This window comes from Argentina silus, assembly GCF_951799395.1.
Source record: "Argentina silus genome assembly, chromosome: 5".
In the NCBI taxonomy this organism is placed as follows: domain Eukaryota; kingdom Metazoa; phylum Chordata; class Actinopteri; order Argentiniformes; family Argentinidae; genus Argentina; species Argentina silus.
In genome coordinates, this window is record NC_139659.1 from 2,087,237 (window position 1) to 2,111,608 (window position 24,372).

At 46.5% G+C, this 24,372-nt stretch overlaps 1 protein-coding gene across 4 annotated transcripts; it reads left to right on the forward strand.

The window, feature by feature from the left end:
• Positions 1–419: 419 nt before the first annotated feature.
• On the forward strand, positions 420–23,467 carry sema4d (sema domain, immunoglobulin domain (Ig), transmembrane domain (TM) and short cytoplasmic domain, (semaphorin) 4D). 4 transcript variants are annotated; one of them, XM_083670304.1, is made up of 16 exons: positions 420–469; positions 6,523–6,592; positions 15,587–15,720; positions 17,204–17,349; positions 17,437–17,499; positions 17,679–17,777; positions 17,867–17,960; positions 18,142–18,258; positions 18,533–18,684; positions 19,014–19,189; positions 19,407–19,563; positions 19,909–20,131; positions 20,676–20,791; positions 21,184–21,356; positions 21,553–21,599; positions 21,873–23,467. In XM_083670304.1, exons 3-16 carry the CDS (start codon positions 15,624–15,626, stop codon positions 22,844–22,846), a joined length of 2,634 nt encoding a protein of 877 aa, XP_083526430.1. In that variant the 5' UTR covers positions 420–469; positions 6,523–6,592; positions 15,587–15,623; the 3' UTR covers positions 22,847–23,467. The 4 variants fall into 4 exon arrangements, with proteins under 4 accessions (XP_083526430.1, XP_083526429.1, XP_083526431.1 ...); XM_083670303.1 differs by lacking the exons at positions 420–469; positions 6,523–6,592 and adding an exon at positions 13,127–13,543; XM_083670305.1 differs by lacking the exons at positions 420–469; positions 6,523–6,592 and adding an exon at positions 14,787–14,937.
• The last annotated feature ends 905 nt before the right edge of the window (positions 23,468–24,372 follow it).

The following is a 24,372-nucleotide window of genomic DNA, read 5'->3' on the forward strand; positions in this document are numbered from 1 at the left end:
AGACCAATGCTTGCCTTGCTAATTGTGAGCAAGTCAGGCATGGCTGCAAGTTATCCCAGTCTGTTCCAATGGCTTTTGTGTGCAAACACGGTCTGTTGTGTTTGTCTCCTTGTTAAAATAAGTGGCCCAGAGAGCTTGGTGTCCATAGCAAGGGAGAAGGAAGGTAGAGAGGGGGTAGGCTAGGATCATTCCTCAGGGAGATTCTGGTTTTTTCCTCTATGGACCTTTTTTATGTTTGATTTTCATATAAAACCTTGAGTTCAATGTCATCTATTAGTAGTTGGATGGCATCAGTCTAACCACATGAATGCTTGGTGTTTTCTGTTTCAGTTGAACTAAAGGTGTTCCTCCTCTTCCTCCACAGATCAGTGTCTACCATCCTCGGCCGTACAGCTCGACTGCCCCAGCCTCTGTGCAGAAGAAGGGTTTTCATGAGTCAATATTCGCTCGTTGAAGCCATGACAGACAAGTAAGTGTTTGTTCCTTGTCTGCTGTCCACATGCATGTCAGTAGAGAGAGTCCGCTGTGTCCTGCCCGTCTTCTAGCATGGAGTCAGAAGACGATGTCATCGTGTTACTGTGCCGTGCTTGATTACGTTCCCCTCGCTCAGGCAGTGCTGTAGCATGGGGGGGGGGGGGGGGAGAGAGTGTATAGAGGAGAAAAAAGAGAGGGATAATATAAAGGTTGGTTTTGTTTCCCCCCAGAAGACGTATGCCATTTGCATGAGGGTTCATTTGCATCCTCGTTGGCTCTGGTATGTTTACTGTTGCTGCTCATTGCTGCTGGCTTGCCTTTTGTTTTCCTGACCAGGCCGTTCATTTGGAAGGATTTGAACCCATGCCACCAGCTCTCTCTCTCTCTCTCTCTCTCTCTCTCTCTCTCTCTCTCTCTGCCTCTCTCTCTCTCTCTCACTCTCTCTCTCTCTCTCTCTCTTTCTCTGCCTCTCTCTCTCTCTCTCTCTTTCTCTGCCTCTCTCTCTCACTCTCTCTCTCTCTCTCTCTCTCTGCCTCTCTCTCTCTCTCTCTCTCTCTGCCTCTCTCTCACTCTCTCTCTCTCTTTCTCTGCCTCTCTCTCTCTCTCTCTCTCTCTCTCTCTTTCTCTGCCTCTCTCTCTCTCTCTCTGCCTCTCTCTCTCTCTCTCTCTCTTTCTCTGCCTCTCTCTCTCTCTTTCTCTGCCTCTCTCTCTCTCTCTCTCTGCCTCTCTCTCTCTCTCTCTCTCTGCCTCTCTCTCTCTTTCTCTGCCTCTCTCTCTCTGCCTCTCTCTCTCTCTCTCTCTCTGCCTCTCTCTCTCTCTCTCTCTCTCTGCCTCTCTCTCTCTCTCTCTCTGCCTCTCTCTCTCTCTCTCTCTGCCTCTCTCTCTCTCTCTCTCTCTGCCTCTCTCTCTCTTTCTCTGCCTCTCTCTCTCTTTCTCTGCCTCTCTCTCTCTGCCTCTCTCTCTCTCTCTCTCTCTCTCTCTCTCTGCCTCTCCCCCTCTCTCTCTCCCCCCCTCTCCCTCTCTCTCTCTCTCTCTGAGCCCACAGAAAGCAGAGGAATGGGTTACTAAAACCAGCAAGCTGCAATCCCTTTGTGGTGCTCAGCTGATCAGGAGGGAAAGGTGCAGCAGACACGTGTGTAGGGGAAAGAAAAAAAAAATCAATGGCTTCTCATACAGCTTGTATTTTGAAACTGAGGCTTAGGTCTGTTGTGAATACAACGCTGACGAATCGTGTTGTGATGATTAATTGTGTAACCTTCGGCGCTAAACCACATACCCAGTGGCAAGCGCTCTCGCTCTGTCTAAAATAATTGTTCCCCCGTTTAATACTGTCAACCATTGTTGCGTGTATTTTAGTCTAACGTGTTAGAGTTCAGCCTTGGTCGGGGTCGGTATGTATGCAGGTTTTCCCCTGGCTGACAACATAGGCTGCTGCCATGCAGTGTGCACTCAGCGATGCCTTTCTCAATGGTTAGCTATGATTGGCCCTGTCAGCACTGTCCAACATAGAGACACACACACACACACACACGCACACTGAGCTGCACCTGTTCAGCAACATTGAGAGAGGATTTAACCCCTGAGAGGCAGGTGGTGTGGAGCTATGTGCCGGGCTGCTGACATTTGAAGTCCCTACAATGACTACTCCTCTGTACCACGTCCGTGCCCGTAAAGTATGAGAGTCAAAAGATTGAAAAGTAAGTTAAAACACAAAAAGACAGAAATGGAAAAATCTGATTTTTGGACTGGACAGAGGTCAACTAGTTGCATCACTACAAGCAGAGCAATTATGAAAATGATGTCCCTACATCCGCGAGGAATGACAGAAAGCTTGCGATGGTGCAGAGTTTCTAAGTAAGTGATGAGCTTGTTGACAAGCTGTCCGGAGGATCAAAGGTATCTTAGCAACGAGTGTAGGGGGCGACGGAGGCCCAGATTTACTAGTTCATTGTTCTGCCTGTGCTGGTCAGTGTTGTAGCACAATTGTTCGTTGGGAAGAATGATAAATGTTCTGCCAAAAGGAAGTGAAGGAAAAGTGGGAGACTGACCCCCGTCAGTGGCAGCGAACAAAGCCCCCCTCAACATGGGACTACTTAAGATTCATGCAGCTCTGATCGGGGGGCTGCACACCCCCATCTTGTTTTTATCTGGGACGCTGACGAGCAAACATTGACGCTATCAGGGGGACATTCCAGCGAATGTGGGCATTCCAGTGCTAGTCCCAGATATGAACCGCAGAGAGGCCTGGGTAGGAAAAGGGAACGTTTCTTGTTGTTGTTTTGTTCACTCTTTACTTTGTTGATTTACTTTGTTTTCAAGGAAAGTGGTTACTACGGCACCCAGGACAAAGCCTTCCTTCTAATTCCATTTCTAGTGTTCTAGAATCCAGATGATGATTCTCCGGATCTACTACTTTGTTTTTGGAAGATCCTTTTGAGGAACCTTGAAGTTCAAGTAGCCTCTTTTGGAGATGTTCCAGATGCACATTGCGTAAGAGTTTGTAGAAGCTTATAGCTGTATACTTACAACTGGTTAGGGAAGCTGTTTGAAAATGATCTGGCTCTTGCATTCATGGGCTGTAAATACAGCAGGCCATTGTGCAGGGTTCTTTCTGTTGTGATGTTTCTAAAGCCAGATTTGGGCTTTAATACTTGTAGACAGGGATTGGTTCTGTTGAAATTCAAGCCTCGGTAATCCTCTCCATTGCACAGCGCAGAAACACTTCTCTGTGTGTGAACCACCTCTGTGTGTTTGGAACCGAAACGTTCACAGTGGCCGCGTTGCCACCGATGGGGTAAACTAGGACAGAAAGTGTGTGTGTGTGTGTGTGTATAACATCCAGGCTCACGTGCGTACACAGATGTACACAACGGCACCACTGGTTGCATGTGAGTATGCTGATTTAAAATCCCGATGGCCTGTCGACTTTAATGACCCAAACACAGTAGGATAACATATGAATTGCAAACACCTGGTCAGCCAAAGTTGAACTCTTATTAAAACTAGGCCCTATGGGGGGGAAAAAAATCTCTTTCAGTCTGTCTGTGAATAGACTAGAGCTGCCCAGGTTTTCTTAACTGTCAAGAGCGGAGCGGTAATGAGGAGAATTTGGAGCCTTCTAACCCACCTTTCTTTTCTCTCTCTCTCTCTCTCTCTCTCTCTCCTCCCATTTCCCCCCCTCTCCTCTTCTCTCCCCCCCCTGTTTCTGTCAACCCCCACCCTCTGCCTCTGCCTCTGCCTCTCATCATACCCTCTCTCCTCTTTCTCTCGTTCCCCTCCCCCGCTCTGGGCCTTGCTGACAGGGCTGTCAGTAGAGTTGGGATGTTTATAGACGGTAAGCGTGACGGCACAGATGAGAATGCAGAGTGGGGTGTCTTTACCGGAAAGGCCACATGGCCGGGGGGGGGGGGGGGGTGAGTGGCGTTTCCCTGGCCCTCTGCGTGTATCCCATGTCAGTCTCAGGGGGGGAAGCTGCACGGTGCCACATATAGAACCAGGCCAAGGCCCCAGCAGCAGCAGCAGCAGCAGCCTGTTGCTGAGAGTGGAGAGAGAGAGAGATGGTCCGAGTGCCTTTCTATAACCACGTAGGCTACCGCAGCTGTGTTCACTCAGAGACAGGCTGGTCAGTTTGGCAACCAGGCATAGATTATCTGTGGAAGATCTTATCTCTGACATTTCTGCAAGTCACGGTCCGGTGACTTAGAATGCACTTGAAATCGAGGTGTCATGGTAGAGTGATCTCTATAGGCCGGGCTATCAGTGTGTTGACCATACGTTTGTTCTGAAGGAGGGCTGTTTGTTATGACTGAAAGGGCCGCCCCTCATTTCAACATCAGTCATCAATTACGGATGTGGAGCCGTGACATCTGCACTTCCTCCGGCCTGTCGGCCCTGTCACCAGGGCAGGGCCGCAACGCCCGTCCGGGAGGCTTCAATTGAGACCTGCCTGGGGTTGCGTCCCGGTTTGTGGGAGCGGAGTAAAGCCCAGTCAAACCGTTTCCTCAGTCTCTGAGAAAGGGGGATGTGACCCCCTGACCTGTAGCTCATCAATTTGGCCTCCGTCATCTCTTCAAAACTATAGACGCTGTCAGCTGTCAGAGAGGCGGGGGGCTGCCGTGGTCCGGAGGGTGTGGTTTTGGGTAACGGGAGGAGGGTGCAGGGTATCGCCTCTCTCTGAGAGCTTCTCGTCTTTGTTTTGACTGTCTGGTGAAGCCACAGGCTCCAAGCGAAGGATAAAGCTGTGGCCTTGATCTAAACAGCCCAAATGAGACACGGTGGTCTGGAAACTGTGAACATGTGCAATGCCGATGTGTACTTAGATGTATACTAAACATTGACAAAGTACTGTGCTCTCGTCTTATTCTCTGGTGTCTGACTCAAAACTCCCTCGATTTCCAGTTACTCTGCAATTCATTATTCTTATTCATTTTATTTTCCAGTTTTTTTTAATGTTAGGTTCTTTTGTGCTCTGTATTGTCTGTCTTTTGTTACAGCAGTGGTGCAGGCTCTTCACCAAAATGCTAATTAATTCAATGTTTGGGTTCATTTTAGTGACCTGAATTCAATTGTCTGGAAGATTGTGTCCTTGTTATGGCATAATGATCTCTGTTGACTCACCAGGGGCATACAGTACAATGCCAGAGCCCTCTTTTCTTTTGTTCTTCATGTTTCAAAGGGAGATGCCAAGGTTTTATTTTTTAGCAATTAAAATCACTATTTTCACTTACAAGGTAAGAATCAAGATGTGTTCCTGGTTTGAGATCAAGTGATGTGAGGCAACGTTGTTCTTATGTTGTGCTGTTCTTGGTTAATTTTTTAACCCTGTTTTTCGTTGATGGTTTTGAGTCCACTACTAGAAAGAAAGAGTGGGGTGTGTCCATACGTTTCTGTGACAGGTTTTAATGATATGATATGTTTTAGTTGAGAGCAGGACATGCAGTTAAAGGGGGAGAGTGTTGTGAATGGAGGACTGGCCATCTGTCACCCGCCAGCCCTCTAAATGCTCTTTCCTGTCGCATTAATGCAGCTTTTCTATTCCAGGATGGAAATAAAAGACGTAGGAATTGTGCCCTGCGATGGACAGCTTTGTTGTGGTTGAACACACACTATTTCAGAGACTAGAATTAAAAAAAAATCTTATTTGTAATATTTCTAAATGGTAATGAGACTGACACTTGATTCAAGTGGTTTGCAATAGGGAAATAGGTATAGACTTCACTATAGCGTTTTGATTTGATAGCTGAGCATTGAAATACACAGACGAGGCTAGTAAAATCAAACTTCTCCTTACTTCCTGGTGTGACAACGAGGTGTTACATAGTGAGACTAATTTAGCCTCTAGTAGTTCTATGACTAGCAGATTGTAACACGCTCTCTAACATCCACTATTATGTGGACATAAGGGCTGGGCTATACCATTACAGATGTCCCTCTAGGGGTTATATGAAGCTCAGTATAGTCAAAGGGTTTGAATAGAGCGAGCTGTTCTATTCACAATGCCTACAGCTGGTCGGATCTATGGCCAGAGATACACAAAGATTGACATTTCTCCACAGACCGGTCAGAATGGAAAATGTTATTTAGTCTTTTGTTCAGAACGAGTTATCCAAAGCTTCCCATTCATAAGCCAGGGGCGTTACGACTAGCCTCGACAATGTTTATACTTAGGACAAAAAAACGTCAGTCTTTAGACAATGTCTATGTTCTTAGTCATGAAAAGTAAAGAACTACTTGAAATAATCCCCCCTGTCTCAAACGCCGTACTGTCGCTGTGCAAAACAAGTTGATCATCACACCTGCCTCAGGTGGTGGGCGCTGGGGCGCTCTGTGCTACAGGTGTTGTTTTTCTGCATGTCCATGCGCATCTGTTGTTGCCCTCGACGCGTTGCGCTGCATGTACAGTGACGGCTCATGTGACGTGCTGTATTGATAACGGCTGCACGCCCCTCTACTGTATGCATGTACCCTGACAGCTCCTTTTACAGAGGGGGCCATCGCACCGTCATTACTGTCATGTCTGATCTGTCTTGTCTCTTTTCCCCCCCCTAGCTTGAGGATTTTATAATTCTCTCTGAAGGAAGAGCCTCTCGTCTTGTAGAGCGTCGGTGAGGAGCCACAGGTCAGAACTCTCCCCCCCCCCCCCCCCCTATAAAAGCCGCCTGCCGGTGGGCTTGCATGCCGGGACACGAGCGCTGCATGCTTCTCCCTCCCCCTGTTACTCCCCCTCTCTCAGCTTGTCCCCTAGGTTCTGCATGAACACTCCTGGGTGATAAAACTTCCCTTATGCTTTGGTTCTGATTCCCAATCCCTACTATTAAGTGGTTTGTGACTATTATTATTATTATTATTATTATTATTATTAATACAAATTTAAAATCCTCCCCCCCCCACCCAATAAGTTGATTAAGATGTGATTTTTCCCCTTCTGCTTGTGAAGCATTGTGCTCCCTCGGGGATCCCATGGACCTCCCACCCTCCTTTTGTGTTGCTTAATGGCCCTGTGTCTGCACTGCTGTATGAATTGGGTTTAACACCTGGTGATTCCACAATGATAAGATTTCTCCTTTGATCTCTAATCTTTAATCAGCAGACGAGGAATGTCTCTGTGTGTGTGTGTGTGTGTGTGTGTGTGTGTGTGTGTGTGTGTGTGTGTGCTTTTGTTGCTGTTATAACTTTCATGCTGTGATTTGTATGAATTTTTGTTTTCTTCTGAGTCATCAAACCAGGAAGTTGTTCCCTCCCCTCTGCTCTCATCCAGCCCTCTTGTTCTGAGGCTGTAGCTAGGTGCCAGTAACAGCTCTACCTAGAAGCTGCTGTGCTGCCTTATCAATCACCTGTAACCTATTCAGCTGTGGTCAGACGTGAACTGGAGCGGAAAGGAAAGGAACACCTTCTTGGAATGAAACACAGAGTATTATGTTAAATGGCAACTTTAAGAGGCATGGAGTTTTCCCACCTTGCAAAGTACCCAGGATTTGGTTTGTTTACTTAGATACAGCTTAGTGTTGTTGTGTTCCTAACAGTGGTGGGAGAACATACCTAGTACTTACCGTTCCTCAGGTCCTGCATTTCTACCATTTTTAAATGTTAACTGAGAGTCTACAAAACTGGATTTTAGCCCCAAAATCTGTCCTGCCAAATTCTCAAGTCGTCCTTTGTGACCTATGGAAAGCCTACGTAGCAGCCCTGTACAGTTACAGTATGGGCTCAATTCAGGCCGTACTGTATTGTGTTTTCACAACGCCACGTGAATCGCCAAGATTGGCAGCAAAAAAACGGCGGAATGCTTTTGTGTTGTTTGTCTTCCCCTGTCCCTCTGTGAAAAGCGGTGAAATTAGTATTTTCCCCCCCATGCATGCCAAGTTCAAGAGGACAGACTGTAAGTGTTGTGGATGTCAGTGGGTGATGGGAGATTTCACAGAGGACTCCAAAGGGCCTTTTCTGTGTCCTGTGAAAAAGAATCACAACCATGAAATCAGTGGTCTGCTAAAGATAGCAAGCAGAGAAAAGGGGGAAGAAAGAGTTTGCTCTTAAACCGGCTGTGGCCAATACAGCTCTGTGAGAATACAGGGGGGTTCACCATGGGGTTTCAGAGGCATATTAAACCTTCATTTAACTGGTGGGAAAAACTGTATTATTTGTATCTCACAGAAAGCCTAGTTTAAGTAGTTTATATATACTAACATTATATAGGTATGTTTTTATATATATATATATATATATATATATATATATATATATATATATATATATATATATATATATATAATGTTAGTATATTATAGTCTATTGTCACAGAGTACTGTGTTTCATTTATATATATATATATATATATATATATATATATAGAAAGGGATGTGTGTGTGTGTGTGTGTGTGTGTGTGTGTGTATATATATATGTGTGTGTGTGTGTATATATATATGTGTGTGTGTATATATATATATATATATATATATATATATATGTGTATGTGTTGAGTGAAACATACACTGATCATTACTCTGTGACAATAGATGAAAAGACACTGATAATGTTGTTGTAAATGTTTTTTTATACAGGCAGGTCTACATTGCTTTTTTTGCCTCGTCGTAAACAAAACTGACCCTCGGACTTCAATGACCGCCTCTTAACGCACTTCCACTTCGGATACCCGATCAGACCCTGACCGGCTGTAACTGTATTTACGTCCCAGCAGCCAGGGAGCTCTCCTAGGGGGACCAGGAGCAGTGGCCAGGTTACACACACACACATACTAATCATTTCTGAGACGGTGGGCAGGCGTGCTAGAAAGTAGTACTCAGTGCCTGCCTGGGATCTGCAAGCGATCCTGTGTCCCCCCCCCCCCACCCCTCCCACCCGCAGCTCAGCCCGCACTAGGCACCTGCTTTTGACGATCACCAGGCCAAGAGCCCCACCAGAGAACCACAAGGCCTCCGGGCTGCTCTTTCACAGCTCCCGAAATAGGCCCGGAGTACGCCCCGGCGAGCCCTGTTTTAACGGATCACATTCGCCTCAAGAAAATACACCCTGTCCGTGAAAGGTTTATGACTGCTAGCGGGTATCCCATGAATGCCAGTGACCCCACGCTGCTGGATTACTCAACCCCCCAGCTCTGAGAAATAAGACTCCGTTGTTGCCTGCAGGATTTTCTTCTATGAGTTGCTTTCATGCCTCATGTTCAGTGAGAGGCTGGGCATGTGTTATGGCTTTTCTGAGGTACCGTGTAAAGCCTTTTGCTTTTATTGTGGTGAAGTGGAAGGAATCCCCCCCCTCCCTCCCCCCCAATGCATACAGTGGTGCAGTAGGATACCGCCTCAGGTGCGCCTCAGGTGCTCCTTCTAGAACCTGGCCCTGGCCACCTTTTTTATTCTAAGCAGTAGAATGCTCTCTTTTGTCCTTGGCACCTTTCCCTTCCCCGTCAAGGACATGTCGGTCATGAGGGGTTCAGGGGATAAAGAGTGCTCTAGAAGGGGTGTCAGAATGCTTTGAGTGGCAGCGGGGGAGGGGGAGGGCAAGCCCTATGCCTACAGTTTCCCTACAGAATGTCTCTGGTTCCATAAATACAGAGCAACGCAGAAAAGTCCCCCTCTGTAGTCGTTGTTTCTTCTAGGTTGACCACCATGGCCATAAGTCCTCATTCTAATTTAGCAGTAGGCAGATGTCGATGTAATTAAGCTGTTCCTCTTTTCGACTTTTAACAGAAAATGGTACATGGTAGTTATTACGTTTTACAGTTCCCTACAGAAGTGCGTTTCTCGCTTGACGGGGAGCCACACTCCCAGGCCGACTGCAGGAGCTACGTTCACTGTTTGTTTATAGTCCTTTTTCAGATCTTCTGTCAGCCCGTGTGACCTGAGATGGGTGTGTTGTTTTGAAAAAGCACTCCATCACTGTCTAAATATACCCTTTACTAGGGCTGACCCTTAATTTCCCTTTAGTGTGGCCACTTTAGGTTAGGTTGCTAGCTCAGCATGGATACCGAATGTAGTAATTATATAGGAGGGAATCCATTTTATGTCCTCTGCGTAGTGTTTGCTCCGACCGGCGGTGTTTTCCCTCTCAAGCTTTGTAACTCTTCTCTTTTTCAGTTATGTTGCTATTGGCTTCGTGCGTTCTACCTCTGTTGACTTGAGTTGATTCTATGCACAGTTTGTCATATTTTCTGTTTTTTTTTTTGTTGGATGATTTATGCACTTTTTTCGAGAGCAATATGAAATGTGCAGTAGACTTTTATGGGCGACGGCTTTCCTTGGCGTCAGTGATCATCATTCATTCAGAAAATGGTTAAAGCAGCATTACTCTGCTGTAAGGGTTACGTTGTTTTCTGCCTTTTATGTTAATTTACTTAAGTTGTCATTTACGTTCTCAAACGGGAAACCACCTGACAACTGCTAATCTGTTGCACAGCAGGTTCCAGTTATTCCGGTCGAGGTCTCACCCTATCCTAACATGGTGGCTGTGAAGGGAAAGAACACAACCCAAACCCAGACGATGACTTCCAGTGAAGATTGACGTTCTTCTCCAGAGAACTCCGGAGGATGGCTCTGGTATTTTAAGCTTGTGCTTATTCGGTGGAAGTCGGTGCTCACGAGAGGGATTCCACACCCACGCCCTGTCTTAAATGTGATGTCATGTCTGCGCTGTCACATCTGCAGCCAAACCCGAAGCCTTGCCGCATCGGCCCGTTATTTACAGTGGATCAGACATCTGTCAGCATCATAGAGCCACTTGCGGTCATAGTATTGTGTTTCAATGAAGCCTGACACAGGGCTACCAAATACCACATATGTCGCAGAGCTGCTGCTCCAAGTACAGATGCTGCTGGTGCAGCAATGTTTGGAAATTTGTTTGGGAACATCTGCTCCTCTCCTTGAGGTCAAGTGTTATCTCATCCGCACAGAATGTCTAATTTCTTCTTCTGCACAATCGGGAGGGAATGTCCAGTCGGAACGGAATGAAGAACCAAAACACAATGGAGCGTATTGATTTCAATGTTCTATGCCGCTTCCATAGCGGAAATGTCCCGTTTTTTTTTTGGGACGGGGACAAACCAAGACGTGCTTAGACTTTAGACTCACCAGAACGTCATCAACGAACCCCGAGTTGATCTGAGGTGACGGATGAAGTGGGTGAATATCCCTGAAAGAGGACATTGCCACTCCAGAAGAGGGGGTGGGAAAAGGGATTGTCAGGACTGTCAATGGGGGGACGGGGGGGACGGCTGGAAAGCAGATTCTGGCAGGATGGCACCGGGGACTAGGAGAGTGCATCCACATTGATGTCCGATAAATGAGTTAAAGCAGCAAGAGCCAACGGGTAGGAGGGGGGAGGGGGTAGGGGGGGAGAGGGGGTGGGAGGGGGTAGGAGGCATTGGCAGGCGCTGAATGTCCGAGGCAGACACATTGCCCCCCCCCACACCCCCACCCCCACCCCCTCCCGACCCTGCAGGCAGTCTGCCAGTATCTGTGACCCCTTCGCGCTGCAGCGCTGGGAGCCTAGAGCAGGTGTCAAACTCACTGTGTATCCAAAAGGAGCTGAGGGAAGACAAAGGGCTCAAAGAGGCATGCCAGCATGGCTACAGTTTCTCTCAGCGTGGCTAGCTAACATGCTAACATGCTGCCAACTCTGGACGCTTTTTTTTATTTATTTTTTTACTGTAGCTCAATGACTTTCAGTATGGTGAGAAGCTGTTTTTTTTTTTTTTTTTTTAGGCCATTTCTGCTTTATTGGGATAGAGACAGTAGAGGTTGACAGGAAGGATGGGTGAGAGAGGAGGGATGACGTGCAGGATATGTCGATGGCCGGAATCGAACCAGGGACCTTGCGATGACATGGTATGCGCCTTAGTGTGCTACGCCACTGAGCGCCCCCGAGAGGCTGGTTTGAAGCTTGCGAATGTCGAGAACGCCTCAATGGGTTATACTGTATGGCGTTGTCAGCTTGAAGGAGGGTATCAGCAGTGCAGGGATTGACTTTCAACGTCGTGGTTTGAGGCTTTGATTTGAGAGTGTCTCAATGGGTTTTAATGTTGCCAAATGACTTGAGGATACAGGATGACACTGTTCCCAGTGTCCGTCTCAACTGTCCTCTTTTTTTTTTTAATCGGCTTCCTTCAGTGGATCATCTTTTGCTTACTTTGGACTTGCTGATCCAGCTCTCAATGCTGGGATCCCTGGGACTTTGGCTCTGCTTTCTGCTAATCTGGCCTGGCATTTAGATTGGCAGTGCCGGGAGAGGACTGGGCGAGTGGAGGAAGTGGGCACCCTCAGTCGCGGTCTGTGTCCATTGTTCCACTACTGTATGATGCGCATGGGGAGAGTGGAGGGTGCTCTCGTCCTCTGAAAACAATAGTTCTTTGTGTCTTTGACCTACTCTAAGTCCTGGCTGAGGCTGTTACTATGGTAGAATTTGGGTAGCACTATTTTAGGGACACAGATTTATTGCGGTTTGGTCTAAAAAAAAAAAAAGAAAAGAAAAAAAGAAAATAATAATAAAAAATAATAATATGTGAAGTGCCCCGTAATGGATAATACCGACTCTGGTAGCTGCTTCCTTAGATTGTGTGGCGTGAACGAGACGGAATACTCCCCCAGGATGTGTGTTCTCATTTACAACTGATCGATGATCAATCATTTATTCCAGCCCCCACACTGGTTTCCAATATGTGTTATCCTTTATGATCTCCCTTCAGGGGGTATGGTAATTACTTCACCCTCACAGAGGTTTCCGTAATGGTGCCAGTAGGTCATGTTTGTAATTGACAATGATTTATTTTCCGTTCTCTCACGCTAGATGAAAACAAGTATGATACTTAAAAAAACCCAAAAACAAGACCAAGGCTTTGTGAGAGATTGTGGACTGCCCCCCTACGGCATGACCTTTTAAAGGAGGGGGGGACACTGGTGTTTCTGCATCTTGTGTACAATAGTTTCATTCACTCATGTTTGAGAGGATTTCTCTGTTTGTGTAAATGTGTCCATGCTTCCTCCTTCCTCCTACAGTTCTGTCTATTTCCTGGAAACGCGATGCTACGCTTCCCTCCAGAGGGTGTGAGTGACATGGTCTTACCTCCAGAGGGTGTGAGTGACACACATTTGACATGATCTTAGATGTCAAGGACATTCAGTCTAGCCACGCAGTTTGGTTCACGACCTTTACCCTCCAAGAGGAAAGTCGGGTGCAGTAACATAAACGATCTGCCTGCAGCCAGAAACCTCATGAGGCTGTGTGTACATCCCCTGCCACGTCAGACCAGCCCATTATCAGAGGTGTGCAGTTAGTACACCCTCTTTTTACCCGCTCTGGGAAACCAGAATTACCTGCTTTCATGCCGGATCACTTTCCCTTTTCAATAAAATGGAAAGGACCGGATGGCACGCGATGAATAAACCAGCGATTCCCATCTGCCTAGTGCCTCTTACTGAAGCACAGCTAGTGCCACTCGGCTTAGCTTAAATGACACAGCCTCACTCTCCTTTACTCCAAATACTCTACAGAGCTGCCGTTAGTAGTTAATGAGAGCGTCACGCCATCTCCAATGCTGTTCAAGGGGACATCAGACAATCAATGGTAAGTGGCTGGAGGCCAGGGCACAGACCGGGCATTGTGCAGGGCTCCTCCCGATAAGGAACACTGCTTTTTCCACATGATTTGATGGAAATAAATAAATCACTTTTGAGCTTTGAAATTGAATTATGGCAGTTAATTACTTTTCCAAGTAATGCGTTGAATAACATTTACAAGGTAAAAGCAGGTGATTGATCCTCTGCCCACATTCACATTAGTTTGTTTGTCATCAAATTCAAGCTTCCTGTGTTGTGGCTGCTTCTGTTTGGAGTGTTTTTGCGTCGCACAATTCTGGCAGAAGTGCAATGTGTCTTCTCACCAGGATTGAAGAATAAGCAGATTTAGAGATTTATTTTCATATTTCAAAAAAGCTTTGAGAGCTCACTTATTTTACAGGTTTATCAGATGACCCAATTTCACCCAAACAGCAGACAGCATTTGTTGGAACAATTCGACAACAACTCAAACATTCCAATGTAGACCTACAGAATCTACTAATCCTAGTGTTAGGTTAGTTTGACAAGCCACAGTGTTTACCATGTCATTAGTTGCAACGTCAGAGTTCAGTGGCTAATGAGTTAGTGTTGTGTTTAGAAAGCTATCGGTCTTCTGAAGCCAATTGGTATGACCTTGTGAAGAAACATTTGACTTGTTCTTGTTGTTGATGGATTATCCAGGGCGAATTCTCTGCCCTGGGGATTGTTGTCACAGCCTACCTACGTCAGACATCTGTGTTGTTGGATTTTTCTGTCAGTGGACAGAAAGGTTTCTAATGGGTTCCTTATCAAGTCCATCGAGGATCGAATGCGTCAGGAGAAGACCATTAACGACCCAGTAACGTTATGCTCCGTGAATTCACATGTGGGAAAAGGACACCAAAAACAGATTACGATGTTTGATAATCGAGTGTGCTGTCGGGAAAGGTTGTTATCCAAACTCCGGAGGAGGAGGAGGAGGAGGGATCCGCCTCTTTATTTCCCCCCCAAACAAGCCTATCTCCCATCATCTGACAGCACAGCAGCGGAGCATGTTGTTGCTCTCAGCCATGGGAGTGCAGGCTAAATGGAGAGCACATGGTTTGTGTCTCTGCCTCCCATGGTAGTTCAGAGCCCTGTCATCACATGTTCCCTGCCTCCCTCCCTCCCTCCCTCCCTCCCTCCCTCCCTCCCTTCTCACCCAACCTGAACTCTCTATGCCTGCAGTCTTTTCATTGGCCCAGATATGACATAAAAACTGCTCCTCCAGGCGTGGATGATGTTTGATTATTGGCTAATTATTGATGGCATGGCTGTAGAACTCAGTGAGAGATCAAGACGATGTCCTTCAGTTATGAACTCTTTGAAAATATGAAACCTGTGTGAATGTGCCGTCTGTTTGTTTGAGTGGATCTACACCAGGTAAAAGGAAATAGTACAATTACCAAACTTTTTTTTTTTTTTTTTTTAAATCATTAGTCAACTATGATAAACAGTGTGTTCTCTGGTACCCCTGCACTTTCTTTTAGAACCAACTAGCGCTCCCGCAGGCAACAAAGGGTATTACATGTGGTGATGTCAACATTCCACACCTCAACTGAGTTGTGACTTTTAGTCATTAATAAAAAAGGAAGGAATAGAATGCTCTGCGGCCAGGAAAATGCTTCTCCATTTTCAAGGGCTCTCAAGTTGACTTTATAGCCCTCCCCTGAGCCCTGACCATTTCTGTCATAGGACCAAACTAATAAGACCGGGGGGGGGTGTAAGTACTTAACATTTCCTATTCTCTAATGAAGTCTGTCTTGTTTTGCATTTCTCACTTCTCAGATGCATGTGTGCGTGCCATGTGTGCGTGCCATTTGTGCATGCCATTTTGAAGTGAGATGAAAAGAGGGTTAACGTGGTCACGCCAACTCTCTGTTGGAGGAAGTGGGTCTTCACTCGCTGAACCGCATGTCTGCTCGATTAGATCTGCTAGCAAGGAAGCCAGCATCACAGTTATCTGTCTGCTCTTCCCCTGTGTCTCCACGCTCGGATTGTGAATGCTCTCGTGTCTGTTTGTCCGTCGCAGAGGAAACTTCACCATTCCGAAGCTTCCGGAATCCAACATGGCGTTCGGTGTTCTCGGCGTGTTCCTGGGCCTGCTCCTGGAGGTCTCCGCCCACGGCCCCTCCAGTGTCCCCAGGACCTCTTGGAAGCATGAAGGTACAGTGGAACCAGGAGCTCTGCTCCCCTCTCACCCTCTTACAGCCTTAACCTCCATAAGTACTGGAAAGAGGAAACATTCTGTCGGTTTTTTTAGCTCTATACTCCCAACAAGTTTGGATTTAAAATCAAACAATTACTGTGAGGTTAAAGTCGAGATTCTCAGCTTTATTTGGACATTATATGGGGTTTTTTCCCCGTACCTTTGGAGCCCCGAAATAGGGCGAGGTATGTTTAAAAACATGTTTACTTTCTAAATGGTGAACCCAATCTGAAAAAAGAAAGCACTGAATTAAAGCTGAGAATCTCTTCTTTGACCCCATAGTAACTGATTGATTTCAACTTCCCTCAGTCACACATCCTCTTATACTGCAGTGGTGTTTACACAGGCTGAATGAATGCAAGAAATCCAATGAGGGAGAAATGTACAGTATGCTCACCTTGATACGGTGTTTGTTACATTGTGAATCACGTAAAACTATTGCTTTTCCTGTTCTAAAACCAGTACCCATAAACAAGAGCTTTACCTTGCTTCGTTCAAGAAGATCCAACAACACATCCTCTCAAATTCGCTTCACACTTTCTCAATGACCTTGTGGAGTTGGCATGACAGATTCAGGAAAGTAAGGGGTAAAATATTACTAGTAGCGTTAAAAGATTCAAGTGAAACATTTACAGCAGGAATCACGCACGGTAGCCCTCCCTCCCTACCTATTTTGGAACTATTTATTCCTCACTATTTTAAGCCTCACAGCCTCAACACCATCTGTACTTGGTCTGGTGCTCAAGGCTTTCAAGTTGAGCATTGGCTGTAAGTTTCAGTTTGTACGCCACTATTGGCTGTAAGTTTCAGTTTGTACGCCACTATTGGCTGTAAGTTTCAGTTTGTATGCCGCTATTGACAGAAACAGCTCCAGTAAAGAATGTGATGACTCAATGCGATGCACTCCGAAACAAAATGGAGACCTACAGTCAGGGTGTTGGCTTTCATCGTCTGAGAGTTTGTGTCCAGGCGCCGGCAACCCGAGCCCGCTCACACCTGACGCGGGGAGCCGCCAGACACTCTGCCTAACGCAAACTCCCCGCCAGGTTCATCATCAATCACCACACACACATTCTCAGAGGCCATAACTAGAGGCGCTCTGGCAGGAGAGAGAGACAGAGACAGAGACAGAGACTGCTCGCTTTACAACCCCAGAACGATCTGGACAGGCCCCAACGACGTCTGGGTAACACAGTGTGCAAGAGGAACACAAACATGGAACAAGAACATGTATTGCAAAAAAATATAGAACAGGGAAATTAATATTCTATATCTCATAACTCATGGGTTATGTGTTAAGGGAACACTGGATGTTCCAAAGAGTGAAATAATGAGCTGCTTTTTTTCCAGTGAATTAGTTTGGCTTTACTTCTGACCCAGACTTCATGAATATTGTTACCGTACATTTCTTGAATCCACCATGTGACTGTCCGTCCACAGACGTCAACTTGATGGAGTTTTCGGAGCCGGGAATCTTCAACTATTCCACTCTGTTGCTAAGCGAAGACAAGGATATGCTGTACGTGGGCGCGAGGGAGGCCATCTTTGAGCTCAGCATGAGAAATGTGTCCATCAGGAACAACAAGGTATAACGATGTTTCTTTGAAAAGATCTCCAACTTGAAAGGTTATCTAAGAAAAGTGTTTTAATTGTGAAATGCATCCCCATCGCAGGTCCAGTGGATGGTTCCGGAACTGCCTATGACCATGTGCATCCAAAAAGGAAAATCTAAAGAGGTACATGATAGTATGATACCATGACAGTATGATGGATAGACTTCCTATCTCTGGCAAAGAACACCATATCCTTCTCAGACCCCCGCAGTGTCATCTGCAGGCTGTCTGATAACTGCCAAGCTGTTGTCTCGTTACTGCCAAGTTTCAATGTGTTTTTGTTTGTGGAATGTGTATTACAGACAGACTGTCTAAACTACATACGGGTCCTACAAGTATTGGATGATGGCCGTCTGTATGTCTGTGGGACACATGCCTTTCAACCGCTGTGTGATTATCTGGTAAGTCTATCACTCATGACACAAAGGCCCCTTGGTTTGATTTCAGTTCCTGTTGAACCTGATTTGTAATCTTGATGATGCTGTTTCAGTCCCTCGACGATTTTACACTGGATGGCCGAGCAGAGGACGGCAGGGGCAAGTGCTCCTTCGACCCCTCTCAAAGCTTCACCACGGTCATGGTTGGTGAGTTGACCCCGATTTCCCTAACAGCTTTTTTGGTACTCTGCTCTCTAATGCATGGTACTGTAATCCTGATTATCATATTTTCTGAGGCATTTAGCAAAGACCTGGTTTTAGAGGGGAAAAGGAACGAGACATTTTTATTCTAAATCGTATTTGTCTTTGTTTCCTGATTTCCTTTCAGATGGAGAGCTTTACTCTGGAACGGCGTACAACTTCTTGGGAAGCGAACCGATCATTTCCAGATACTCTCTGGCGCAAAGCCTGTTGCGAACAGAGTATTCAACATCTTGGTTGAATGGTAAGAATGTAGTGCTTGCGCTTGAAGCGTTTCTTTATATTGGTTGTTGGCCGATATGTTGTGGTGTATGTGTAACGTCTCTGAGGAACTAATGAAGTTTCTAAAAAAGATTAATTTATTTACTTGTGTTGGGGCGAACATCCAAAATGCCCTGAAAAGTGTGGGAGGATCACCCTCAATATTCTCTCTTATTCCAGTCAGTATATTATATATATATATGTAACCACATTTGTTATTTCACTGATCCCGTAATTTCTCTCCCCTACCCCTGCAGAGCCCAGTTTTGTGTTTGCTGATGTCATCCGAGAGGGCAAGAACAGCCCAGATGGTGAGGATGACAAGATCTACTACTTTTTCACAGAGGTGTCTGTGGAATACGAGTTCTTTGGCAAACTGCTGATTCCAAGGATAGCTCGCGTCTGTAAGGTGAGGACACGTCAGCCACCATCTGCCACCAACACCATGGTGTTCTCTCTCTCACACACACACACACACACACACACACACTCTCTTCCTCTCCCTATCTCTCTCTTTCTCTCCATCAGGCGGGCCACACATACACACTCTCCCTCTCTCTATCTCTCTCCACTTCTCCGTAGTTCTCTCGCTTATCCCCCCCACCCTCTCTCTTTCTGTCCTCCTAGAGCCTCCCATCAACACTCCATTTGATTAGCACATACTTCATAACTCACACATGGCCCAGTCCTCGTTTGTACTGATGTGCTGACTGGTCCGTCTGCCTCCCTTCCCTGCAGGGTGATCTCGGTGGCCAGAGGACACTGCAGAAGAAGTGGACCTCCTTCCTGAAGGCCAAGCTGGTGTGCTCCATGCCTGAGCTCAACTTTGTCTTCAACGTGGTCCACGATGTGTTCATCCTCAAGACCCCTGACTGGAGAGAGACAGTCATCTATGGAGTTTTCACCTCCCAGTGGTGAGTTGTTGTTGTTGTTGTTGTTGTTGTTGTGGTCACTGCCATGTTCACTAGGCACAAAACGGGAGACGGATGTTTTGAAATGGAACAATACGGAGGAGAACCAACCTGAACCAATCCAACAAGAAAACGGTGTTTTATATTTTCCCGCTTCAAAACATTATTTTTGCTGTGGCACCCCGCTTAGTCTCTGTGTGCCTCTGGTCCGACCTCTCAGGGGGAACGTGGGCTTGTCTGCGGTGTGTGCCTACAACATGACGTCTGTGGAGGAGGTCTTCTCCAAGGGCAAGTACATGCAGAAGGCCACCGTGGAGCAGTCCCACACCAAATGGGTGAGGTACAACGGAATCACCCCCACCCCGCGCCCCGGAGCTGTAAGTGTAACCCTGATGACTTCCACTACACAGTGCACACTATAACATGATGATGCTGATGACGGTGATTTCCTAAATAATTACCACAGTAATTAGGATTACGATGGTCAATATGATGTTGATTGTCTCAAATGCTTTTTGTCTTTGACCTCAATCCATAAAAACACAATGCATTGATGAAAACCGAAACACAATCTACAGTAAATGAAATCGCTTTTTTAGAAAAGGGAACTATCCCCTTTTTATATTTTCACTTCCATTTACTCTCAATTTTATTTGCATGGTATTGGGATTAAGCCCACTGTTTCATTGCACCATCCTCCTCTATCCTCCGTCTTCCTGTAGTGCATCAACAATCAGAACCGGCTGCAGAACATCAACAACTCCCTCCACCTGCCCGACAAGACCCTGCAGTTTGTCAAGGACCACCCTCTGCTGGAAGACCCCGTCCTCCCCATCGGCAATGGGCCCAAGCTCATCACCAAGGACGTCAACTACACCCAGATCGCCGTGGAGAGGGTGCAGGCGCTCGACAACAACGTGTATGACATCATCTTCACTGGGACAGGTAAGAGGAAGTGTGTAGGCAGGGGATGACTGTGGTCGAGAGCTGGTGACAAAATATTACCGCGGTTTGATTCACGATTGGAACGCGGTCAGTCCCGGGCTTAGCTGAGGCCGCCTCAAAATGAAATGTGAATGAATGTGTGTTGCAATAGTATCATATCCCGATGGTGTGTGGCCTGCGATGATGATATTGCTGCTGCTGTGGAAAATCACTAGTAGTGTGTCTCTTGTGCTTTGTGCTGTTGCAATGCAACCCTAACCCTTGAAAATGATGACGATGGTAACACTAGGTCAGTAGCGAAGGTCAGGGGTCATGAAAAAGTGATTAGCCTCAGGGGCCTATGGTAGTCTTGATCTGGCCATGGTTGAGAGGACGGTAGTGTTTTTCCCAGTGGTCCTTGCTTTGGACATTGTGGTCAAAGCATGAGGTCTCGATCCCTCAGGGATTAATAATATGTATTGAATTAGTCCTATTGATGATAAAGGAAATGAAGTCTCTTGTGTCTTGGGATGGTGTTAATAGCACTTTCTATTTTTCTCTCTAGACAAAGGAGTCCTGCACAAGTCTGTCGTTTACGAAGGAGAGGTCCATACTGTGGAAGAGATACAGCTTCTCCAGAACTCTGAGCCTATTAAGAACCTGCTCTTGTCATCACAAGGGGTAAGTGACGCATGGAATAAGACTACCTCTGTGTCTCACAGAAGGCCAGTAGTTATCCATTGGGATAACAACAATAACACACCCAGGATAGTCTAGACAAGCAGAGCCTGTCCTCCTGCAAGGACTACCTTTCCACTCAGTTGTCTTGCCTCTAGCGTTGTTTCTGCAAAAGCCGCTCTTCTGCCTTGAGAGAAGAAAGGGGAAGTTTCCGAACAAAGAGACAGCCAGTCTGCTCTAAAAACAAAACCACAGGTTCTGCTATACTGTATAATGAGTCTTCATAGCCTGGTTTCCCCTCTGTGCTCACAGGACCTTAAGCATTTTTGCAGATTAGAAACGCTCTTCTTCAAAGAATGTATTGACTTTTAAGGTGTGTGTGTGTGTGTGTGCAGACGAGGTCCCTGTACGCTGGCTCAGACTCAGGTGTGGTGCAGTCGCCAACTGCCTTCTGTGAGAAGTACCCGTCATGTGAGGACTGTATCCTGGCACGAGACCCCTACTGTGCGTGGAACCCGGACACCACCGCCTGTGTCAACATCTTTCACGTTCACAGCCACACACACCGGTAAAACCCGTTATTTTATCATGTCAATAACACAATGCAAAACCACCACGTGTTTTCGCTGTCACTCAGAGTCATCCTGCTCTTCCTGTTTTTCTGTCTACAAGCCCGGAATGTTTAGCTTTTTTATGACCAAAAGTCAAGGCCAACGGTTCTGTTTTTGAATGCACGTTTATATAATGTCTGTTTGTCGTTTTAGGGACCTGATCCAGAGCCTGAATGGGGATGCAGACAAGTGCCCTTCAGGTATGCTGCTTCACACTGTGACCCTACCACATGCTCTGCCTCGCTATTGGTTAGGAAGACCACGGGAGCTACAGTAGCAGTCGTGCACATTTAGGAACCATGTCTTCATATTGCTACAGATTGTTCCCAGGGCTGTTTGAAATCACATACTTCAGCACTATTTAGCTGACAAAGCAAGTACAAGTGCACATGAGAAATTTGAAGTATGTAGTACCAGGTTTTATGGGCTCTACAGAGAGTTAACCCTCCTTTGCATTTGTTCCTGTGTAACAGTACAGCGGCTGTCTGTGGAGGACTACAAACGCGTGACGGTGAAGCCAGGAAGCTCCGCTGAGCTACCGTGCCACGTCCAGTCGAACCTGGCCGAGGTGGTGTGGAAGATCAATGGCAGCACCCTGAGCGAGGCCTCCTCCCGGTTCCACCTGTTGGCTGAAACGGGCCTGCTCATCTACAGCGTCGCCCCGGAGGACCAGGGCCATTACGAGTGCTGGTCTCTGGAGTGGGCCGCCGGCAAGAACTTCACCCGCCTTCTGGCCGGATACGCTCTGAGGTTGGAGGTGAAAAAGAGGTCCTCCTCGTCCAGCCACATGGCCATCACTCTCAGCTCCAGCCTCGCCCGCGAGTCCACGTCTGCCGCTAAAGGTAATGGTTACGGTAACACCGAAAGACCCCAACTAACATCAGCCCCGCCCAGCGCCACCGCCCTCACCTCACCCCCCCACGTCGCGCCATCACTAACCCCGACCCCCAGCAGCACTGTCAAGTTCCTGGTCAAGCACCTCCTCCCCGGCTCCAGCGCTTCCCACCCGGAGACCAGGGACCCCGCGACAGAGTACCTCCAGCACGACAACAGCAGCACCCTGCTCTTCCTCTTCCTCCTCTTCTTCCTGCTCTTCCTGGCCGCTCTGGCCTACAACTGCTACCACCAGTACCTTCCGGCCCCCTGCCTGCGTCTGCGTGCTGCCCTGCTGGGCAGCCAGAAGAAGCCCCAGCCCGAGTATGTGGCCTGTGAGGCGGGGCTTATGGAGCCCGTGGCAGAGAAGCTGGACCTCACTGAGCAGCAGACCCACCTGAATCACAATGGGGCCCAGCTCCGAGCCCTGAGGGACACCGGCTACGAGACAGAGCCCGAATGTGGCAATGGCAGGATCCCCTCTCACAGTTACGGGGACGAGAGCCCAGCTAAAGAGAAGCCCTTTGACGTGGACTGTGTATCGCAGCCTATTGAATATGCAGACGCAGACTAACCCCATTGTTAGATATCAGCAACTTTTTTTTTTTCTTTTTTACTTTTTTTTTTTTTTTTTTTGCAAGAACTGCTAAATTAAGGCTTGTTATTGTAGACCTGTGTACGTGGAAGCAGAGAGGCAGATGACTCATGACTTATTGGGAGGTCAAGTGGCACATCCCACTTGCCTTCAGAGATTTTCTGACTCTGCCCACAAACTCAATAAAATCAAGGGCCTTTTTAACTATTTTAACTATTTAAAATGTAGCCTAATCTCTAGAAATGCACAGACCTATATAGGCTAACCCTCTCGGAATTGCCCAGCAAGAAAATCTGTTTTTTTTTTTCCAAATTGGAAACATTGTTTACCAAATTGGTAAGTTAACTTGATGTTTTCCAAATTGGAGCCTGTTATTTGTTTGTACAATGCGGAGGAGAACGACTTTTTTAACGCTCATTGTATTTTCTGATTTTTTTTCAATGAACAAGGCGATTTGATGTAGGTTTGCTGCTTTTTCCATCTCAACCTTTAGTATGTGCTGTAAACTCTCAGGGACGGTTCGCTCTATACCTTGTTCTACCTTGGTTCATTGAAAGTTGTTACCTGTGGGGTGGTGGAAACGCAAAAAAAAAGGACAAATCAACAGTGGCCAATGACTGTGACTAAGTGTATTCTCCTGTGTACGAGATCAATAGATATCTACGCGCATTCCTTAGATGTTTGACATGGACAAATAAATGGTGGAGGAGCATGGATTGGAGTATGGCAGCCATTTCGGCAATCACATTTTTTCTGCTGACCCGGGGGGAAAAGGCAAAAAGGAATACAGGGAGTGATTGGCGACTCAATAGATGGAAAATGCTGGACACTCAAACCGCTATCGAACGCGCACAGACATCTCCAGAGTCCACTGCTTTATTACTATTGCCTCCCTCCTGTGTCTTCTAGTTAATCTCTCTGAATCTCTGTGAATTCCATTGGTACTACGTGAACTCTGGGGCCATACTCACTAGAAATTATGCTGTGTCATATTAACCTGTCGCTGGTTGGTGACCTTTCTGGTCAAATGCACATAAGTATGTACAGTATGACAATATACAGCTTCTCTAATGCTAGATGCTCTGTAGAGGGAAAGGTGAACATATAAGCATTTCCGTTTTCTTTGTCTTCAAACTTGAGTCCTGAACACAATATGATGTTTTTTTTTATTTTATTTAATGAAGCTTTAAGTTTTTAGTCTTTTTAAACAGGATTATTATTTAAGTGTTTTTTAAAAAAAGGTCATGCCTGTTATTAGTGTGTTCTCATTTTATTCATAGCAAAGTGATGTTCTTCTTCTATTTCACTGGATTTATTGGTTCCCACGGCCTTGATAGTCAGACCCAACATCCCTCCCTGTATCCGTCTGTCTGTCTGTCTGTCTGTCTGTCTGTCTGTCTGTCTGTCTGTCTGTCTGTCTGTCTGTCTGTCTGTCTGTCTGTCTGTTTCGCACATTTCAGTTCCTGCCTGCCTGGCTATTGTCCTTAGAGAACTCTTTCTTTCTC